Raw genomic sequence first — 16,880 nt, 5'->3', positions numbered from 1 at the left:
GTTTTCCCTTTGACCTTACATACATGGACATTTAAGACTTCCCTTCACTGTTACTGTCGATTATAGGCCCCATACAGAGACTTGTGACTATAGTTTCTGGTATATACAAGCTTAAAGTTCAATCAGTGTAAATAAGTGTCAGAGCTCCTCTTCAACATGTGTGTGAAGTTTCTTGTTCTAAATCCACTCTGATCCTGTATTTGATCATGTCTATAAACCCCTCTATTTCAGCCCTGCTCAGAACAGACTGTTTCTGTACCTTTAAATATGTAAATGAGCTGTGTCTGACCACGCCCCCTCTCTGGAAGGACTCGGGTGTACTCGGTGCTTTCTCGCTCCATGTCCTATTGTTTATGGTGAGAAGACAGACTCAGAGGGCAGAACAAACACCTAGCTGTGGGAGTGTTACCCACCTGGGGGAGGGGCTACTGCCCTTTGTGATGTCATGAAGGGAAAATCTCCAAACGGCCTGTTTGAGCACACATTTTCTGAAAAGTGGAGCAAGGAAAAAGACGGAGAGGATGGACTTTTCTCATCATTGGGGGGTTTGTAGACAGACTAGAGACACATATTAGAGTTAGAGGAACATGGTGAAGAGGAGTTTGTATAATATGTGACCTTTAAAGAAGCGTGGGAATAAGATGTTGAATATGGCAAAACATTCTGGACAAAAATATAACAAAACAAAGACTGTTTTTAAATGCATAATCATGGAATTTCAGAAATGTGTTTAATCATGATTAACTACTGAAATACAGTGATTATTTATGATTAAATATTTAATCATTTGCAACTCCACATTTATCTCTCGTGTATTTATTGAACAACTTGAAATGAACACAGTGAGTGATGACATGCAGGCGTCCTTTTTTGCTTCATGTCTGGAAAATCGTCTCTGAGTGAAACACCATAAATGTTTTTAAACTGGAACCCATTCATGTCAAATCTAGTGCCTACTTTCTCTAACATGTGCCCCAAATATGTGCAAAGTGTGTTCAGATCATGCAGCACTAATGTCAGGTAGGACAGATGTTAACAGCTGTGTGTTCAGTGTAACGATCACAACAGGGACTTCAGCTGAAGCTCTGAGAGGTGTCACAGACTCATAAACAGTACGTAGCCCTTAAACAGCGAGGTAATAAAGGTAAACAAAGGCTTCACCAACATTTAAAAGAGGAACAAGCAATGCATGAAAAGACGATACAAGGTTTTTCTCTTTTCTGTTTTTACCACAGTGGCTTTGATTCGTTTAAATATTCAGATTGTTCTTTTTTGATATCAGACGTGACCACGGCTCTTAAAGGTGATTCAGCACTTTTTTTATGACACAACTAAATATTTTGATCTTGTCGTCAGGTGATGAACCTTTTGCTCCCCGATAAAGGCATTATGATACATAAAAGTTGAAGGTGTTAGCATCTGCAGCCCCCCTAAATCTACTTTTTACAGTAATATAAAAAAGGTGTGTCTCACAGTATTTAGTATTTAAGTAAAAAAAAACAACAACATGGTTCATTTTCTGTGACGTTGAAGTGTTTTCTAACAGCAATATTACAACGAGCACTGCTCAGAGTGTGTTTTGTATGTTCAGAGTGATTCCATACGTTGGTGGTTATTTGATTTAAGAGTTTTTCAAAATCTGAAAAAGAGCAATACGATAAGGACAAAAAAATCCCCAACAATGACCCCAAACTTTTCAGTCTGCTTGTTCAATAACAGCTGAGGGCGGCAACTCTTTACATCTCCTTAGATTTGGAATTCCAATCAGATGCAAACCTCAGAACTGGATGCATCCAATGTTACGAGAAGGGAACTCAAAGTCCCTCACAGGTATCACAGCCCACCTGCAGGTAGTAAAGAGTGGATGAGCCTTCACATTTGTGAATCCACTGGAATAAGAAATACGAGTAAATCTTCTGCTTTATTTCTCCAATAAAAGGTCGGCCGCTCACAGTTAGGTCCCAGAGTGAGTGTCTGGAGGTCGCTGCAGCAGCGTCTCATCGATGGTGACCACCACATCCTGCGTCCTGTTGGCGCTCAGGTAGTTAGTGTGGTTCAGGGATATGTAGCTCATTTCCATCAGCCGAGGTCGCTCGCTCAACTCGGTCATCTCGTTCATGTTGTTGGTGATGCAGTTTATTTCGGTTTTGTTGCGGCTTGGAACCCGACGGGAGTTTAACATCCAGTCTGAAGAGAGAGAGAGAGAGAGATAAATGTGGTGTTACTCCAGAAGTCGGTGCATAAGAAGGTTAGCGTTGTTTAGATAAAGACAGATAGTAACCAGATGTTTGCACAATTGCACATTTGCACAAGCTCCGGCTCTGGTTTTGTTTGGACACAATGAAGCATGAAAGATACCTTCTCTTCACCATGCTGATCCAAAAAAATGCAGACCCAGGATATTAAAAGCATATCAGACGATATAAATGAACTATATTCTTTGCTTAAATTTTAATTTTAGGTTTAAAACTTCCCTGCATGAACTTTACCAGGCAGGAAAAGTAAGTGGCAAGTATTAAAATCTGTAAGTCCCAGGTGGGTGACACTCCCACAGCTAGGTGTTTGTTCTGCCTCTGAGTCTGCCTTCTCACCGTAAACAATAGGACATGGAGCGAGAAACCCACTCCAGCCCTTTCAGAGAGGGGGCGTGGTCAGACACAGCTCATTTACATATTTAAAGATACAGACACAGAAACAGCCTGTTCTGAGCAGGGCTGAAATAGAGGGGTTTATAAACATGATCAAATACAGCATCAGAGTGGATTTAGAACAAGAAACTTCACACACATGTTTTGAGGAGCTCTAAGACTTGTTACTTGTTAAATTTGGAGTGTAATATGTGACCTTTAAGCACCATATAAGTGAGAAATAAATCTAATTGTTGTCATCATGGCAGCTATGTTTACGTCTTGCATTAAGTTTACAATTATTACATGTCTGAACTTAAAGGGGCCCAGTACAGCTCTGTAACTACAACCACAGAGGCATGTAGTGAATATAAAGAACACCCACTTGCATGCTGGAATATTCATGTTCATGGTGCAAAAACAAGCGAGCAGAGTATTTAGAACGAGTCCATAACAATGCTGCAAACTTCACCTGACAGGTAAAAGTTATGATGGGTTCAGGCGCGGTAATTCCATTAGAGGCAAAGCACCATAAAATTGTTTCTGTGGGGGAGATGTGTGCGGCACAGCAGCCCCCTCATGTGTGGTGAAGCCTTTCTGAACTGGGACACATCAATCATTGTTCTGTCAGATGAGAAGCTGAGATTATGCACGGCAGTCGAGAGTGTGAAGAAGAGACAGAAAGCAGAGCGGGATTCCTCTCGCACAGTCAGATTATCAGAGAGAATGCAGTCAACAGATAAACCAGATTGATTTAACCAACTTCACTGGGAGGTGAAATATATAAAGTGAACACACCGTACTGTTAATGTCTGCAGGAATGTGACCTGATATTTTGGGGGGGCGGGGGCTAATGCAGAGCAGTTCATTACAAAAGAAGATAACAAGAAGTTGCAGAGTATAGCCTAGTTATGAGAATGTGTCAAAACATTTTTGATACTGTTGTTCCTCGCCCTCATTATATGTAATGAAAACCATAATAATAATAACCTAATTTAATTAACACCAGCTACAGGGCACTTGTCAAGTCTCAGGACAAGAGGGCAGGACGAAAGACTTATTGTTGGTTGCAATCAAGCAGAAACCTTTGGTGTTGGAAAATGAAGCCACTGAAAAAGTGTCAAACTGCAGTTCCTTGAGTGTCCACTTGAGGCTGGCTGCAAAAGCCAAGGAATCCCTGCTATGTCCAATATTAACATTAACATGCCTATTTTTACAACAAGAACAAAGATTACAGCCTGGTTCGCATGCCAGCAGGGGGCGACTCCACTGGGAGCAAAAAGTAGTTACTAAACAGACTGCTATAAGCAAAAGAGGCCGTCCTTCTTAGTTGATCTATTTCTAAAAGGTCACATATCCTCCTCCTCTTCTTCAGTTTAAATAAGTCTCAGAGCTCCTCAAAACATGTGTGTGAAGTTTCTTGTTCTAAATCCACTCTGATCCTGTATTTGATCATGTCTATAAACCCCTCTATTTCAGCCCTGCTCAGAACAGGCTGTTTCTGTGTCTGTATCTTTAAATATGTAAATGAGCTGTGTCTGACCACGCCCCCTCTCTGGAAGGGCTTGGGTGTACTCGGTCTTTCTCTCTCCATGTCCTATTGTTTACGGTGAGAAGGCAGACTCAGAGGCAGAACAAACACCTAGCTGTGGGAGTGTCACCCACCTGGGGGAGGGTCTACTGCCCTTTGTGATGTCATGAAGGGAACATCTCCAAACGGCCTGTTTGAGCACACATTTTCTGAAAAGTGGAGCAGGCAGAAGACGGAGAGGATGGACTTTTCTCATCATTGGGGGGTTTAACGCCCAGACTAGGACTAGGACTAGACTTTGTAGTTCTTTCTTTAAATGTGGATACTAACATGTTAACAACAGGCTTTTCTTCATGTCAGGAGCATGAAGCCTATCGCCCTGGATCAGTCTTGACAGCGTCTTTACAACCTTCCTCTGGTGAGAATGAAAAACGGCTTAAAAACAAATGTCCTCCACATTTACACCTCTGCTGAATGCTCAGGAGAGCCAACACTGTGTCGCCTGTGTGTTGGTGTTGATGTGTATGTGTGAGGTTTTGTGACAAGGTGAGAGGGGGTCTCGTGAGGTGCCCAATGACAAACACAAGAGCTCAACAGAAAGGAGGTCACCATGTCTCTGTGGCAGAGCTAGCTGCTGCAGACGGTGAGCTTTGAGTCTTCTTCTTTTTTTTTACCTGGTTCACTGTTTCCTCCGCCGTCACCTTGAGCAACAATGGGCTTGCCTCCACCTTCATGCAGAGAGGAAGAGAACAGACATGTTAGTGACTCTTTCTGTTACTTGTGAAAAAAGACAAAGCAAAAAGGCAGGAACAGAAGTCCTTGAAACACGAGTGGACAGATGTGACAATTTGATTGAAAGGGCAGAAAGCTGAGATACAGAAGCCTTCCTCCAGGCTTATGCAAGATTCACATTATAAACATTCCCTTAGGCCTTATTTCCATGAATCTATAGGCAGGTACTCGCACATGATGGATTAATACTAGGACACTACAAAGAGTGAAGTCTAGACCTGCTCTTTACTTTAAGTGTCATGTAGTGTTGTAGTAAAGACCAAGACATTTAGGGATCCAGACCGAGTCAAGACCAAGACCAAGGCAGGGTGAGACCAAGTCCGAGTCAAGACCAAGACCATCAATATCTATGAAAAATCATCATCTTGTGTGCAGCGGGCGTGTCACTCACTTAGAAGGTAAAACGGGGGATAAAAATCAAAATACAAATGAGTAGAAGGCGTTTTCCTTCTAATCACAGTGATGACGTGGAAAAATAGCCTGTCAGTGGTGGTCTTGATTTAAAATCCTGAGTCCGCCCAGTCTGAGACCGAGACAAGACCGAGTAAAAAGCTTTCGATTCCTGAACTCTCTCATCCAGGTCTACACTCCCTCTGATCCAACCTTCACAACAGGGTCCTAAGACGCTGACTAGACTCTTCTCCTCTGTCGCCCCCCGGTGGTGGAACAAGCTACCAAACTCCTTTAATCTGCAGAGTATTATTATTATTATTATTTTGATGCTGATAAGAACTCTCAAGAACAGCTGTCGATGTTGTGCTTTGCCTCTGGTCACTTCCTGTCAGCACCTATGTGTCCAATCAGACTCAAAGCTGTTCGTTTGCACTTCCTGACTTTGTTTCCTCTTTTCTAGATCCTTGCTTGTGTTGTTCTTACTCTCTGATGTACGTCATAAAACCATCTGCTAAATTAATTTATAGGATTGTAGAGACGAGACCTTCAAGAAGTGACTGATTTCGAGTACGACATAACTAGTGTCAAGAGACGACTTTTGACTGTATTTGATGCTGATTGGATTTAAACTGATGAGTTGATCGTTCAAAAATTCTCCTATGAATCAAAAAACACATTTACTGTAATGCACCAATTAAAAAAGTGTCTAAATTGTGGTGCAGTGCCTCCATAATTTTTATTCTGGTTCTCCTTTCAAGATGAATCCCAGGATGATCTTTTCTTAAGGGGGACATATTCTCTTTGTTTCTGTCCAGATGTTTTGTGATTTTGGGGGCACTATTTGGTTCAGAGTGCATTACAATTAAATTACGATAACGATTCCTAAAGCATTATAAATAAAAAAGAATATCCAGATTGAAGGGCTCTCTGTGGATCCAGACTTAACGAGCCCCTGTCCTGATCCGCCCCCCCTGATTTAACAGCCGAGTCAAATCTTCTGTTCTGCTTTGAATCCTCTGACGCAATGAGCCGAACATCGAGTCCAGTCAGCACTTTGAGACGACACGTGTCCTCAGAATAGACTCATTTTGTTTCGTTCCTTCATTCATTATGTATAACTCTTCAAAAATAGAGAAACAGCCGCAGACCTCCTGCTCCTCTCCGTTTCTCATACGGACACTTGCTGATTGTGTAGTTTGTCAGGACGCCCCCCCCTCACAAGGTCATTGGTTTATATGAAAGCAGAGCTGCTGTTCATTTGCAGAAATCACTTGGGAACCTTAAGGGAGCAGGGGGAAATCATCTCCACGGTAAACTGGTTGCAGTCTACCCAAAACAATTGTCGCTGTACAAGTTAAATAATTAAAAAACTCGTCTTTTTCTGTTAGTCCCCAAATCACCTCTTACATCAATGAATGAAGATGTTTGCAGTCGTTGTTGTCACTTTAAGGCCCTCATTGTTTTTAAGTCTTTAAATGGAGCAGTTTTTGAAATAGAGACTGAAGGGGGCGTGTTCAGAGGGGGGCCACGGGCGGCTTGGTCCCCCCTTAAAATCTAATAAGCCAAATCTTGAGTCGCACCAGGTGAGTATTTTAGTAAGTTGCCAGTCTGTTGAGTAACTACTTAAGAGAAGAATGTGCAACTTTTTGATCCAGTAGATGTCGCCCTTGAGCACCAGCATGAAACCAAAACAAACTGCTGTTAGGCCACGCCTCCTCCATACTGAAGTCACCGCTCTCCTCCAGAGACACACCTCCGACCCCTCTACACTCGTGTTCACACGGAGGAGTTATGAACGCACCATAATTAAGCAACGATTAATGCAAACGGTGGACAAAATCTTCCTTTGCTCGAGTTGCGATCACCTGCATTGTTGTGTTAGCATGCTAATGTTAGCGCTCTGTAGTTAGCTCGTAGCTTCACATTGTTGTGTTAGCATGCTAATGTTAGCGCTCTTTAGTTAACTCGTAGCTTCACATTGTTGTGTTAGCATGCTAATGTTAGCGCTCTTTAGTTAACTCGTAGCTTCACATTGTTGTGTTAGCATGCTAATGTTAGCGCTCTTTAGTTAACTCGTAGCTTCACATTGTTGTGTTAGCATGCTAATGTTAGCGCTCTTTAGTTAACTCGTAGCTTCACATTGTTGTGTTAGCATGCTAATGTTAGCACTCTTCAGTTAGCTCGTAGCTTCACATTTCATGTAAACTGACACAGAATGAGCGTGATCTAAAAACTCTTACTAACATCCAAATAATCAGTGAGTATGTTCTTCTTCTCTCTAGTTCTTGACTAAAACAGCTTTTATACACAAGGGGAGGAGCCGGCCGTCCCGTCCATGTAAACACGGCTCTGACAACAACACAGCCAGCGGGACTCGAGCTTCTCCCTCATTGTAGACAGTCATGACTCAGAGACACATTTACACAGGAGAGACTTTATGATTTATTTATCATGACTTCTTTAAAGTTAGAAAAAGGACGAGTCTGCTTTCATTGTGCCTATCAGCCTGTTGATGGTTCTGGCCCCAGTTTTTTCAAATGTATCTCCTGAAGAAGACCTCTGGTAGAAACGTGACTCATAAAGTTTTTGTGACTTTGCGAAAGTGTGCAGGCCTATCTTCTTCTTCTAACCTTTTCAAGTAAAAAAAGAACTATACACAGGAATATGATGTAGCCTATAATAATTAAATGTAAGTATATGATTCCTATGATACCTCTGACTTTCAGTACAACTCCAGGTCATGCCACTTGCAGAAGTTTTCTGATGACTCTGCGGTGGTGGGGTGTATAAGTGATGGGCGAGAGGGGGAGTACAGAGAGCTGGTGGATAACTTTGTGGAGTGGACAGGAAGAAATCACTTGATTCTGAACATGGATAAGACCAGGGAGATGGTGATCGACTTCAGAAGGAAGAGGACAGAGCCACCACCGCTGTGCATCCTGGGAGAGGATGTGTCTGTGGTGGAGGAGTACAAGTACCTCGGTGTCAACATAGACAACAAACTGAACTGGAAGGCCAACACTCAGGCTGTGTACAAGAAGGGGATGAGCCGACTCTACTTTCTGAGGAAGCTGAGATGCTTCAACGTGTGCAGCAAGATGTTGGAGATCTTCTATCAGTCTGTTGTGGCCAGTGCACTGTTCTCTGCTGTGGTCTGCTGGGGGAGCAGCATTGGAGCTGGTGACACTAACAGACTGGACAAACTCATTAAGAAGGCCTGCTCTGTGATAGGCTGCAAGCTGGACTCTTTTGTAGTGGTGACAGAGAGGAGGACTCTGAACAAACTGTTATCCATTACGGATAACCCTGAGCACCCTCTGCACACCCTACTGGACAAACAGCGGAGCAGCTTCTCCAACAGACTGATCCAACTCCGCTGTCACAAGGACAGATACAAGAAATCTTTCTTACTGAAGGCCATAACTCTGTACAACAGCTCACCTCATGTGAGCAGAGAACTGTCATCATGATAATATCTGTCTCTCCATACTGTCATCTGTTCTGCACATGTTAGATTTACAAATTATCCCTGCACTCATGTTCACTTCATTTGTCTACTCGCCGTTATATTGTATAGTTTCTGCTTATAACATGTCTACACTCATGCACTTTAACTTATATCAATACTGTCCATTTACGACTCTGTTTTTGTACATTTACATTCAATCTTTCATATTTAATCTTCCTATTTAAGACTAGTAATGCTTAGTTAAATCCTGGTTGTATATATTCACATTCTTAGTTTTGATATTTTTAGTTCTTATTTACTTTGTAGTTAATATTATATTGTGTTTAGATTTGCTAATATTGTGTTTTTTGCTCATATTGTGTGTTTGGACAACCTGCTGCTGTAACGCCACAATTTCCCAGTTTGGGATCAATAAAGTAATTCTATTCTATTCTATTCTATTCTATGATTCATGGTTACAGAAAGGGTTCATTTGTGGGTTTGGAAAAAAATATTTCATGTCACCCTTGCATCAGTTCCCCCAGTTGAGCTCCGGCCATCCCAGTAAAAGAAAAAAAAAGTCTGGCCAAATCCTTGAATCACTTCCAGGGTCCAAATCCAAAATCAGTACCAAGTTTCAGGTACATTCTTCTATATTTTTTGCAAATTTAAATCTCACTCGAGTATTGAAGTAAGAGGTGTTAGATTGCAGAACCCCCCCCCCCCCCCCCCCCAAAAAAAAAAAAAAACTTCCAACCCCCACACATACACACAAACACAAATATTAAGAGGTCACATACCGACAAACTCATTAACCACATCTTTGACCAGGTGTCCAACAATCGCGTACGCCACCGCCACCACCACGAGCGCCGCCATGACCAGGTAGAGAACCGCTTTGGGCAGCGGGATGGAGTCTCGTGCGGGTGTCCGGTAGTCCGTGAACAGCAGGTCACTCTCGGAATAAGAGTACTGGAAGACGTGCTCCATCCCCGAGGTGTGGTTGGAGTCGAGGGGCGGGTTGCTCGCGCTCATGGAGCTGTCCGGCTGCAGCGCGGTCACCATGGTGGTCGTCACGTCCTCCGCTTTGTCCATGCTGACTAAGCCCGTTGTTTTATTCATCAGAGGCAAAAGCTGTGACAGAAAATAGCTCCAGTCCTTTATGGCGCTCGTGTTGCATGAAAACATATTTTGAACTGTGTAATCACCACACAGCACGAAGAAGGGTCACAACTGCGCAAAAATATCCGCACCAGACGCAGAACCGCAGAGCTCTCCAAACCCTTTAAAAGTAACAGATTATGATCCAATAGCTTTCCCAAGATGCTGAATTCTCCGTCTGACAGAGGCTCATCTGTACATACAGTACAAGCCAGCTTTGATTCACCGGACGCAGAAAGCCATCAGCGCTTTTACGCACGGATGATGATACACTGGTACACAGAAAAGTGACATAAAGTGACGGAGAACAACAGCTCACAATGTCATCCTAACAAAGACACATGTCAGAAAAAGTGTCTGCATCCTCCTCCCGACCTTAAAAAACGCGTAAATGTTGCATTGTGGAGCCAAGAATCTGTGACTCTGCAGACGCGCGGCTGTCAAATGCACTGATGCTCATTATCACAAACCCGAGTCCCAGACCGTCCAGTATACCTGCAGCACGGCACACGACGCTCTCTCCTCCTCTCTCCTCGCAGATGTCCGGAGGAGGAATGTGTGGCCGCTGAAAGGGGGGAGCAGGGGACAACGGGAGTCTCTTCATCGCCCTCGCTCCTCAGACTCTAAAAGCCTCAGGTGAGTTCATGTCGAGCATGGCTGCTGCTTCAGACCTCACTGGAGGATGTTTGTGCTCAGGAATGAAAGAGAATGACGAACCTGAGCAGAGTGACACGATTCTCTGTGATTAACCAAACCCTTCCTTTCAATACCTAATTTAAGTATAAACTCAATTGGTGCTTTTAGATAACTCTAATAAAATTGACACAAACAAACCGTTTTGTAATGATTATGTGGTGCAACACAGAGTACACTCAGAACCAAAGGGAATGAGTTTGAGTGGATGTCTGTGGTTTGTTTGTTTTAAAGAGCATGCATTGTCCATAACACATGATCCTTGTTTAACCTGTGTCCCTCTATTTTAATCAGCTGTGTGTCCAGATGCCAAAAATCACAATTTAAAATGCGATGAATGAAGAAAATGTGCCACATTGAAATTCAAAAAGAAAACCACAAGATTATTATTATTTTTTTTTTTTTTACATAAGTTCCACCTCTGACAAGGCAAAGCAAATAGCCATGTCCTAAAATGTTTCCACATGTGCACTCCTGACAATATCTAGAGATCTGGTTGTTCACACATGCACCTCACAGCAGGAGATTATCCGTGTCAGATGGGAGGGGGGGCGGAGGGTCTCCTGAAGCAAGAAGAAACAAACAAGGATGTAAAAATAATGGTGGACGGCAGATTTGCCTGTATTTTAAAAATAACAACTGATACTAACTTAATGATGATGGTCTCCATATTATTGATGATGATGATGGTAATGACGATGGTTTTTGTTTGATAATGACGACTTATAAGATGGTTTCTATACTGATTAGAGCTCTCAAGAACTGCCCTCAATGTTGTGCTTTGCCTCTGGTCACTTCCTGTCAGCACTAAGTTAAGTGAATTGTAGAATTGTAGAATTGTAGATAAAAGAACAGCACTTAGCAGAGAACAAGAAACAAAGAACTTACAATCTGGTTCTTTATTCTTTCATTTTGTGTGTTCAAGATTTAAAAAGGCTGAAAAAAAGATGTAATGCTGCTTTTGGAAAGGTTGTTCTTTGCTAACAAAAAAATATAGTTATTAAATATGAAGTCTTGTTTCATTTGTAAAACAGACAGTTAACTACTGGAAAACTACCTGAACACACTTGTTGTGTTTCCATCCCTGTGCTGTCAGTTACATCAATAATGATCCCTGCACCTTTCTGTGTTTCTCTCTTCTCTTCTCCTGGGAAGATGAACTAGACTCAATTAAGATCACATCAGCCACTCAAAGATCAGCTCGGAGGAAATGTATTAGACGTAGTGACCCTTAAATCAATCATGGCATCCAGTGAGTCACCGCAGACGCCCACGTGGCCTTCAGAGCTTCAGCTGTCACAACGGAAGGGGAGTTTTTATTTCTGTCCATCAGCGGCGTCGGAGCGATAATGAAGTATGTGACTGAAAAGTTTCTGTGGGTATGACATCACTTCCTGGGGCGTGGCACACCATATTCAACAAGCTAGCAGTGAACCAGCGATGGAAAGCGCAATGAGAGCATTTTGAGATGGATGATGTTAAGGTCTTAAAAGTAAAAAAAAACAATGGATAGTTTTTCATGTTGATATATATTGTATGGAATATAATCAAAATAAAACAAAATATTATTTATTTTATTTTTACTTTTTTTCTTTTGGGCAATTTTGTCCCTGTCCCACTTTACCAATACACTTTTGGCAAAGTGGGACAGCCATTCAAGTCATTTTAATTGGGAAATGTAGTTCCTTTTTAACATATCCTCATAAAATTAGCTAGCTAGCTAGGTGCTTAACCAAGTATTTACTGAAGTTTGTATTTACTTTAATGCTAATTGCTAACTGCTAACATGCAAAAGTAGCATACAGCTATAAAAATAATTAGCTATAGGCTATAGTTAACTTAGTCAATGTACCAACTTCAGGATGACATTATAATGCTTACTATGGTTTGTGTGTCCAGCTCTGCTCAGTCGTCATTTAAACATAGAAATTGTCGTTTTTGATTGGCTTATTTATCAGAGCGTTCACTAACACCACGACTTCCTGTCGGAGGTATTTGAGTTTACAAATCCTCTGAAAAAGCTTCTGAATTCTTCCCTGAGGCTTTGTGTGCTCAGCAGAGATAAAAAGCAATCTGCAGGTTTTATATTTACAGGAGAGAAAGAGACGCCTGTGTCCGTCTTATTACTCATGCAGGAATTAAAAGAATACAACATGATAAAGCATTATGTATCAAACAAAGCTGCACATGGGTAATCCATGATGAGGCTTTGGTAGATTATCCCGTTAATGCAATCCTTCACTGAAACCAGAGGTGTCAAGAAATATGTCAAAGAACAACACCAGAGAGCAAAGACCTGAACACAAGAAGTGTACGAAACGTCTCAGGGAAGAAAGTGAATCAAATTCAGATTCTGTAACTTCATTCATTTGTGAAAAGTAATTTATAAATCAACAGTGAAACTACGTAAATGAGACAAGAAAATAGCTGCATGGATTATAATAATCAGTTTCTTTCTACCTCACACTTGTCGGGTAAAGAGGAACATGAGGGAGGAAGAAGGGGGGGGGGGGTGTGCATCAGGGGAAACTGGAGCAGAGCGTCCTCTCTGTTCCCGTCTTAATCATCATGTCTGTGATCGAGCCCCGCTGAATAACACAGAAGCTCCGCCTCCGCTGCTCCGGCTTATCTCTCGTAGTGGAGTCATGTACTTAAATCAGATACCAGAGCCGGGTCCAGACAAACGCTCATCCCTCCATCCTGCAGACTGAATTAAGCTCTCTCTCTTGTGTCACTCGTCTCCTCCTCATCCTCCTCTTCCTCATCCTCACAGCCGGCGCAGATAAAAACTCATTTTCTCTCCCTAAAGACCATCAAGGTCACACACACACACACACACACACACACACACACACACACACACACACACACACACACACACACACACACACACACACACACCCTCTTCATGTCACATCCTGATCCTCAGCACCCCTTAGGTGAGCTCAGTCTCAGGAAGTGGATTCTCTCTCCATGATCCTCATCCTCAAGCCTTTGTCCTTTTCGGTGACATTTCCCATGAAATGAGCGTCTCAGATCGCAGAGCATCAGTTGTTTTATGCATCTTGATGTTTGAATTTACAGACGCAGATAAAACCAGGAGTAGATCATCTTTAAAAACAGCAGCTTTGTGGGATTCGTTTGGATTCATTTGCTTGTGGTGGACTATGGAGACCTGCACTCATTAATTTGAATGACCTGTGTTAAAAGAAAGAGAGAGGACGTGCAGGCGGCCTGAGGCTGCTCAGAGAAGAAGAGGGATTACGCTACAGCTGTCGTATTTCTATATTCCTTTTTGCACCAAAACACCAAAAAGATTTAACGTAATACTTCACAATGAACCCGACATCATTGTTTTTGTTCTGGTTTCCGTTCGTAGTCTGAGTAGTGTCGACCAATAGCGTGCCAGAAGGCTTTGGTGTATGCAGGAAGAATATTCAGTATGGAGAGCAAAAAACAAAATCCTCACCAATGACATCCAGGCTCCCATAGGTGTTAATCTGACGAGTCATTAATAAACAGATATCTTCAGCTGTCCAGCTCAGAACCTGGTTCATATCGAACAAGCAAAACAGTCTTCTTGACGCTGTATCACGATGGCGTTGCGGGGAGGGATTTCTGGCATTTTACATAATTTTGGTCATACAACAGCACGGTGTGTTACGACTATAAAGTGAAGGATTTCTCTGGCTTTGAGAACTGTTGGAAATATTTGAGGTAATGTTAGTACTTCATATAACAGGCTTAGTCCATTTTTAATTTATTTAGATTTTTTTTGTGTAAAAAAAGTCTACATATTACACCTTTAAACAACACAGCACATGGACAATGAAGTATCGGTTTGAAGTCGCTTGTGGCTACACCTGAAGGCTGAAAAATGTGGCCGTGCATCGTTCTAAAAGGCGTGTACCAAAAAACGATATTGGCAGGAGATAAACTCCACGTGATTGGATGGAGGAGAAAGTATTTATCAAACACTTAGCAGTATGCAGTTAGTGAGAACAAGCTGACCAGCCTTCTTCTGAGTAACTCTCACTTTAAATATCTGAAACTTGTTTTTTTTTCATTTTGCCAGTTTTTATTTGACCAGCCGTGCAGCCTGGTGTGTTTGTGGAGGATGTGTGTGTGTAATCCTGACAGCGACAGGTCAACCTCCACCTGCTCCTCCTCTCCACATATTCTGCAGGTTAATAGGACTCCTGGAATATTGATTTTCCACAAATGAAATGAAATTGGTTTGATGTATTTTTGAGCTGTCAAATCCACGGCATCCTCTTCAAAACTGCAGGTCAAAGGGGCATTCGGGCGCCGTCGTCTCGGCTGCTCCGTAATTTGACCTGCAAGATGCAGCACGAGCACACCGGAACGATTCTATCAAATAAAAACACCCGGGATGACATTTGAATATTAATGTGTTTCAGCATCGGTCGTCTGTCAGAGTCCTGATGTCTGTCTGCTTGTCAACTAGCAGGAAACACAAAACAGGAAATACATCGTCTGAACCTTTCCACTCAAATCACTTTGGTGTGATTAGCAGGGGCGTGTCCAGAGGGTCTGCATGGGGCCCCATTGAAATCTGATTGGCCACCCCGAAAATCCTAAACTGTGATTGGTCATTTGTTAACAAGAAGATTACAAACTCACTGTTTGTGTTTGGATCCTAATAATTAAAATGCACAAAAAGGAAGCTGATAGTGATTTTAGGAAGTGAATGAAAACAGTTTAGAGGATTATGTTTCTATTTCAGGTCACGTTGCCTTTTTCCTTTTCTCAAAGTCATTCCAGGGGTTTCCGTTTTTTTTAAGCGGATCTCGTCTCTCTGTCCTGCTGAAGTCGGCTGCGTCTACTTTCAGCCAGGTGGTCTCTACTCAATGCTAAAGGAGGCGGCTGACATTCTGCAAAGATCACCTCCCTGTTCACCTTTGAACGTTTGTATCTCTGCGAACACCTTTCGACCTCCCGCCAGCTGCAAGCGGCATGAGAGGAGAGGAGGCGGCAGGACGGCAGTAACTGAGACTGTTTTTACAAGACCGTTATAAAACATTCACTACCTCTGTTTTCTATGTGAGTCGTTTAATAACAGCAAATATTTATACAACATAAAAAAAATACACACTTTTCAGAACAAAGGAGCTTCCACAGGTTAAAATCAGTATTTGGTGTGACCTCCCTCAGCACATCTTGATCTTTTCTTCAGTAATCTTTTGGTATTCTACAATTCACTTATCAGACTCTTTTCTCCAAAGCGACGTACATCAGAGAGTAAGAACAACACAAGCAAGGATCTAGAAAAAAGGGAACAATGTCAGTAAGAGCAAACGATCAGCTTTGAGTCTGATTGGACACACAGGTGCTGACAGGAAGTGACCAGAGGCAAAGCACAACATTGAGGGCAGTTCTTGAGAGCTCTAATCAGTATAGAAACCATCTTATAAGTCGTCGTTATCAAACAAAAACCATCGTCATTACCATCATCATCATCAATAATATGGAGACCATCATCATTAAGTTAGTAGGTATTCATGAAAGAGCTGGGTCTTTAGCTTTTTCTTAAAGGTGCAGAGGGACTCTGCAGATCACATGGAGTTCATTCTATACGAGGTTTCTCTTAGAGCAGTTAGCAGAAGTCCCAGGCTAGCTGGTTAGCATCAGATCAGGGGCATGTCCAGAGTGGTCAGGGGTAGTATGGGCCCCCTTGAAATGTGATTGGCCACCCCAGGCTTTTATATGTCTTTATTTATGTCTTGAGACAGGACAGTGGATAGTGTCAGAAACTAGGAGTACAGAGATGCAGGAAAGGAGCAACAAGTCAGATTTGAACCCTGGTCACCTGCTCTCGAGGACTCTAAGGAAAAATGTGCGACTTTTTGATCCAGTAGATGTCGCCCTTGAGCTCCAGCATGAAACCAAAACTGCTGTTAGGCCACGCCTTCTCCATACTGAAGCCTCTGCTCTCATCCAGAGACACACCTCCAAACCCCCTTCACACAAAGGTGTTAGGATTTGCAATCTATGTGTCCTGCATTGTTGTGTTAGCATGCTAATGTTAGCGCTCTTTAGTTAGCTTGTAGCTTCACATTGTTGTGTTAGCATGCTAATGTTAGCGCTCTTTAGTTAGCTCGTAGCTTCACATTGTTGTGTTAGCAATGCTAATGTTAGCGCTCTTTAGTTAGCTCGTAGCTTCACATTGTTGTGTTAGCATGCTAATGTTAGCGCTCTTTAGTTAGCTCGTAGC

The 16,880-nt window shown here is 42.3% G+C and overlaps 1 protein-coding gene across 1 annotated transcript; it reads right to left on the bottom strand.

The window, feature by feature from the left end:
* Positions 1-800: 800 nt before the first annotated feature.
* On the bottom strand, positions 801-10,807 carry LOC132972130 (uncharacterized). Its single transcript, XM_061035013.1, has 3 exons — positions 9,592-10,807; positions 4,833-4,886; positions 801-2,187 (listed from the first exon to the last, which is right to left on the bottom strand). Exons 1-3 carry the CDS (start codon positions 9,977-9,979, stop codon positions 1,955-1,957), a joined length of 675 nt encoding a protein of 224 aa, XP_060890996.1. The 5' UTR covers positions 9,980-10,807; the 3' UTR covers positions 801-1,954.
* Positions 10,808-16,880: the final 6,073 nt, after the last annotated feature.

Source organism: Labrus mixtus, chromosome 3 (genome assembly GCF_963584025.1).
Source record: "Labrus mixtus chromosome 3, fLabMix1.1, whole genome shotgun sequence".
In the NCBI taxonomy this organism is placed as follows: domain Eukaryota; kingdom Metazoa; phylum Chordata; class Actinopteri; order Labriformes; family Labridae; genus Labrus; species Labrus mixtus.
The sequence above is the reverse complement of the archived record's forward strand: the minus strand, read 5'-3'. Positions and strand labels throughout refer to the sequence as shown.

Excerpts from the sequence above, each read along its gene's own strand:
- LOC132972130 (XM_061035013.1), bottom strand. The coding sequence starts at position 9,979 with ATGTTTTCATGCAACACGAGCGCCATAAAGGACTGGAGCTATTTTCTG. Across the intron at positions 4,887-9,591 it reads TGTGGTTAATGAGTTTGTCG|GTGGAGGCAAGCCCATTGTT; the intron begins GTATGTGACCTC and ends CTCTGCATGAAG. Across the intron at positions 2,188-4,832 it reads CGGAGGAAACAGTGAACCAG|ACTGGATGTTAAACTCCCGT; the intron begins GTAAAAAAAAAG and ends CTCTCTCTTCAG.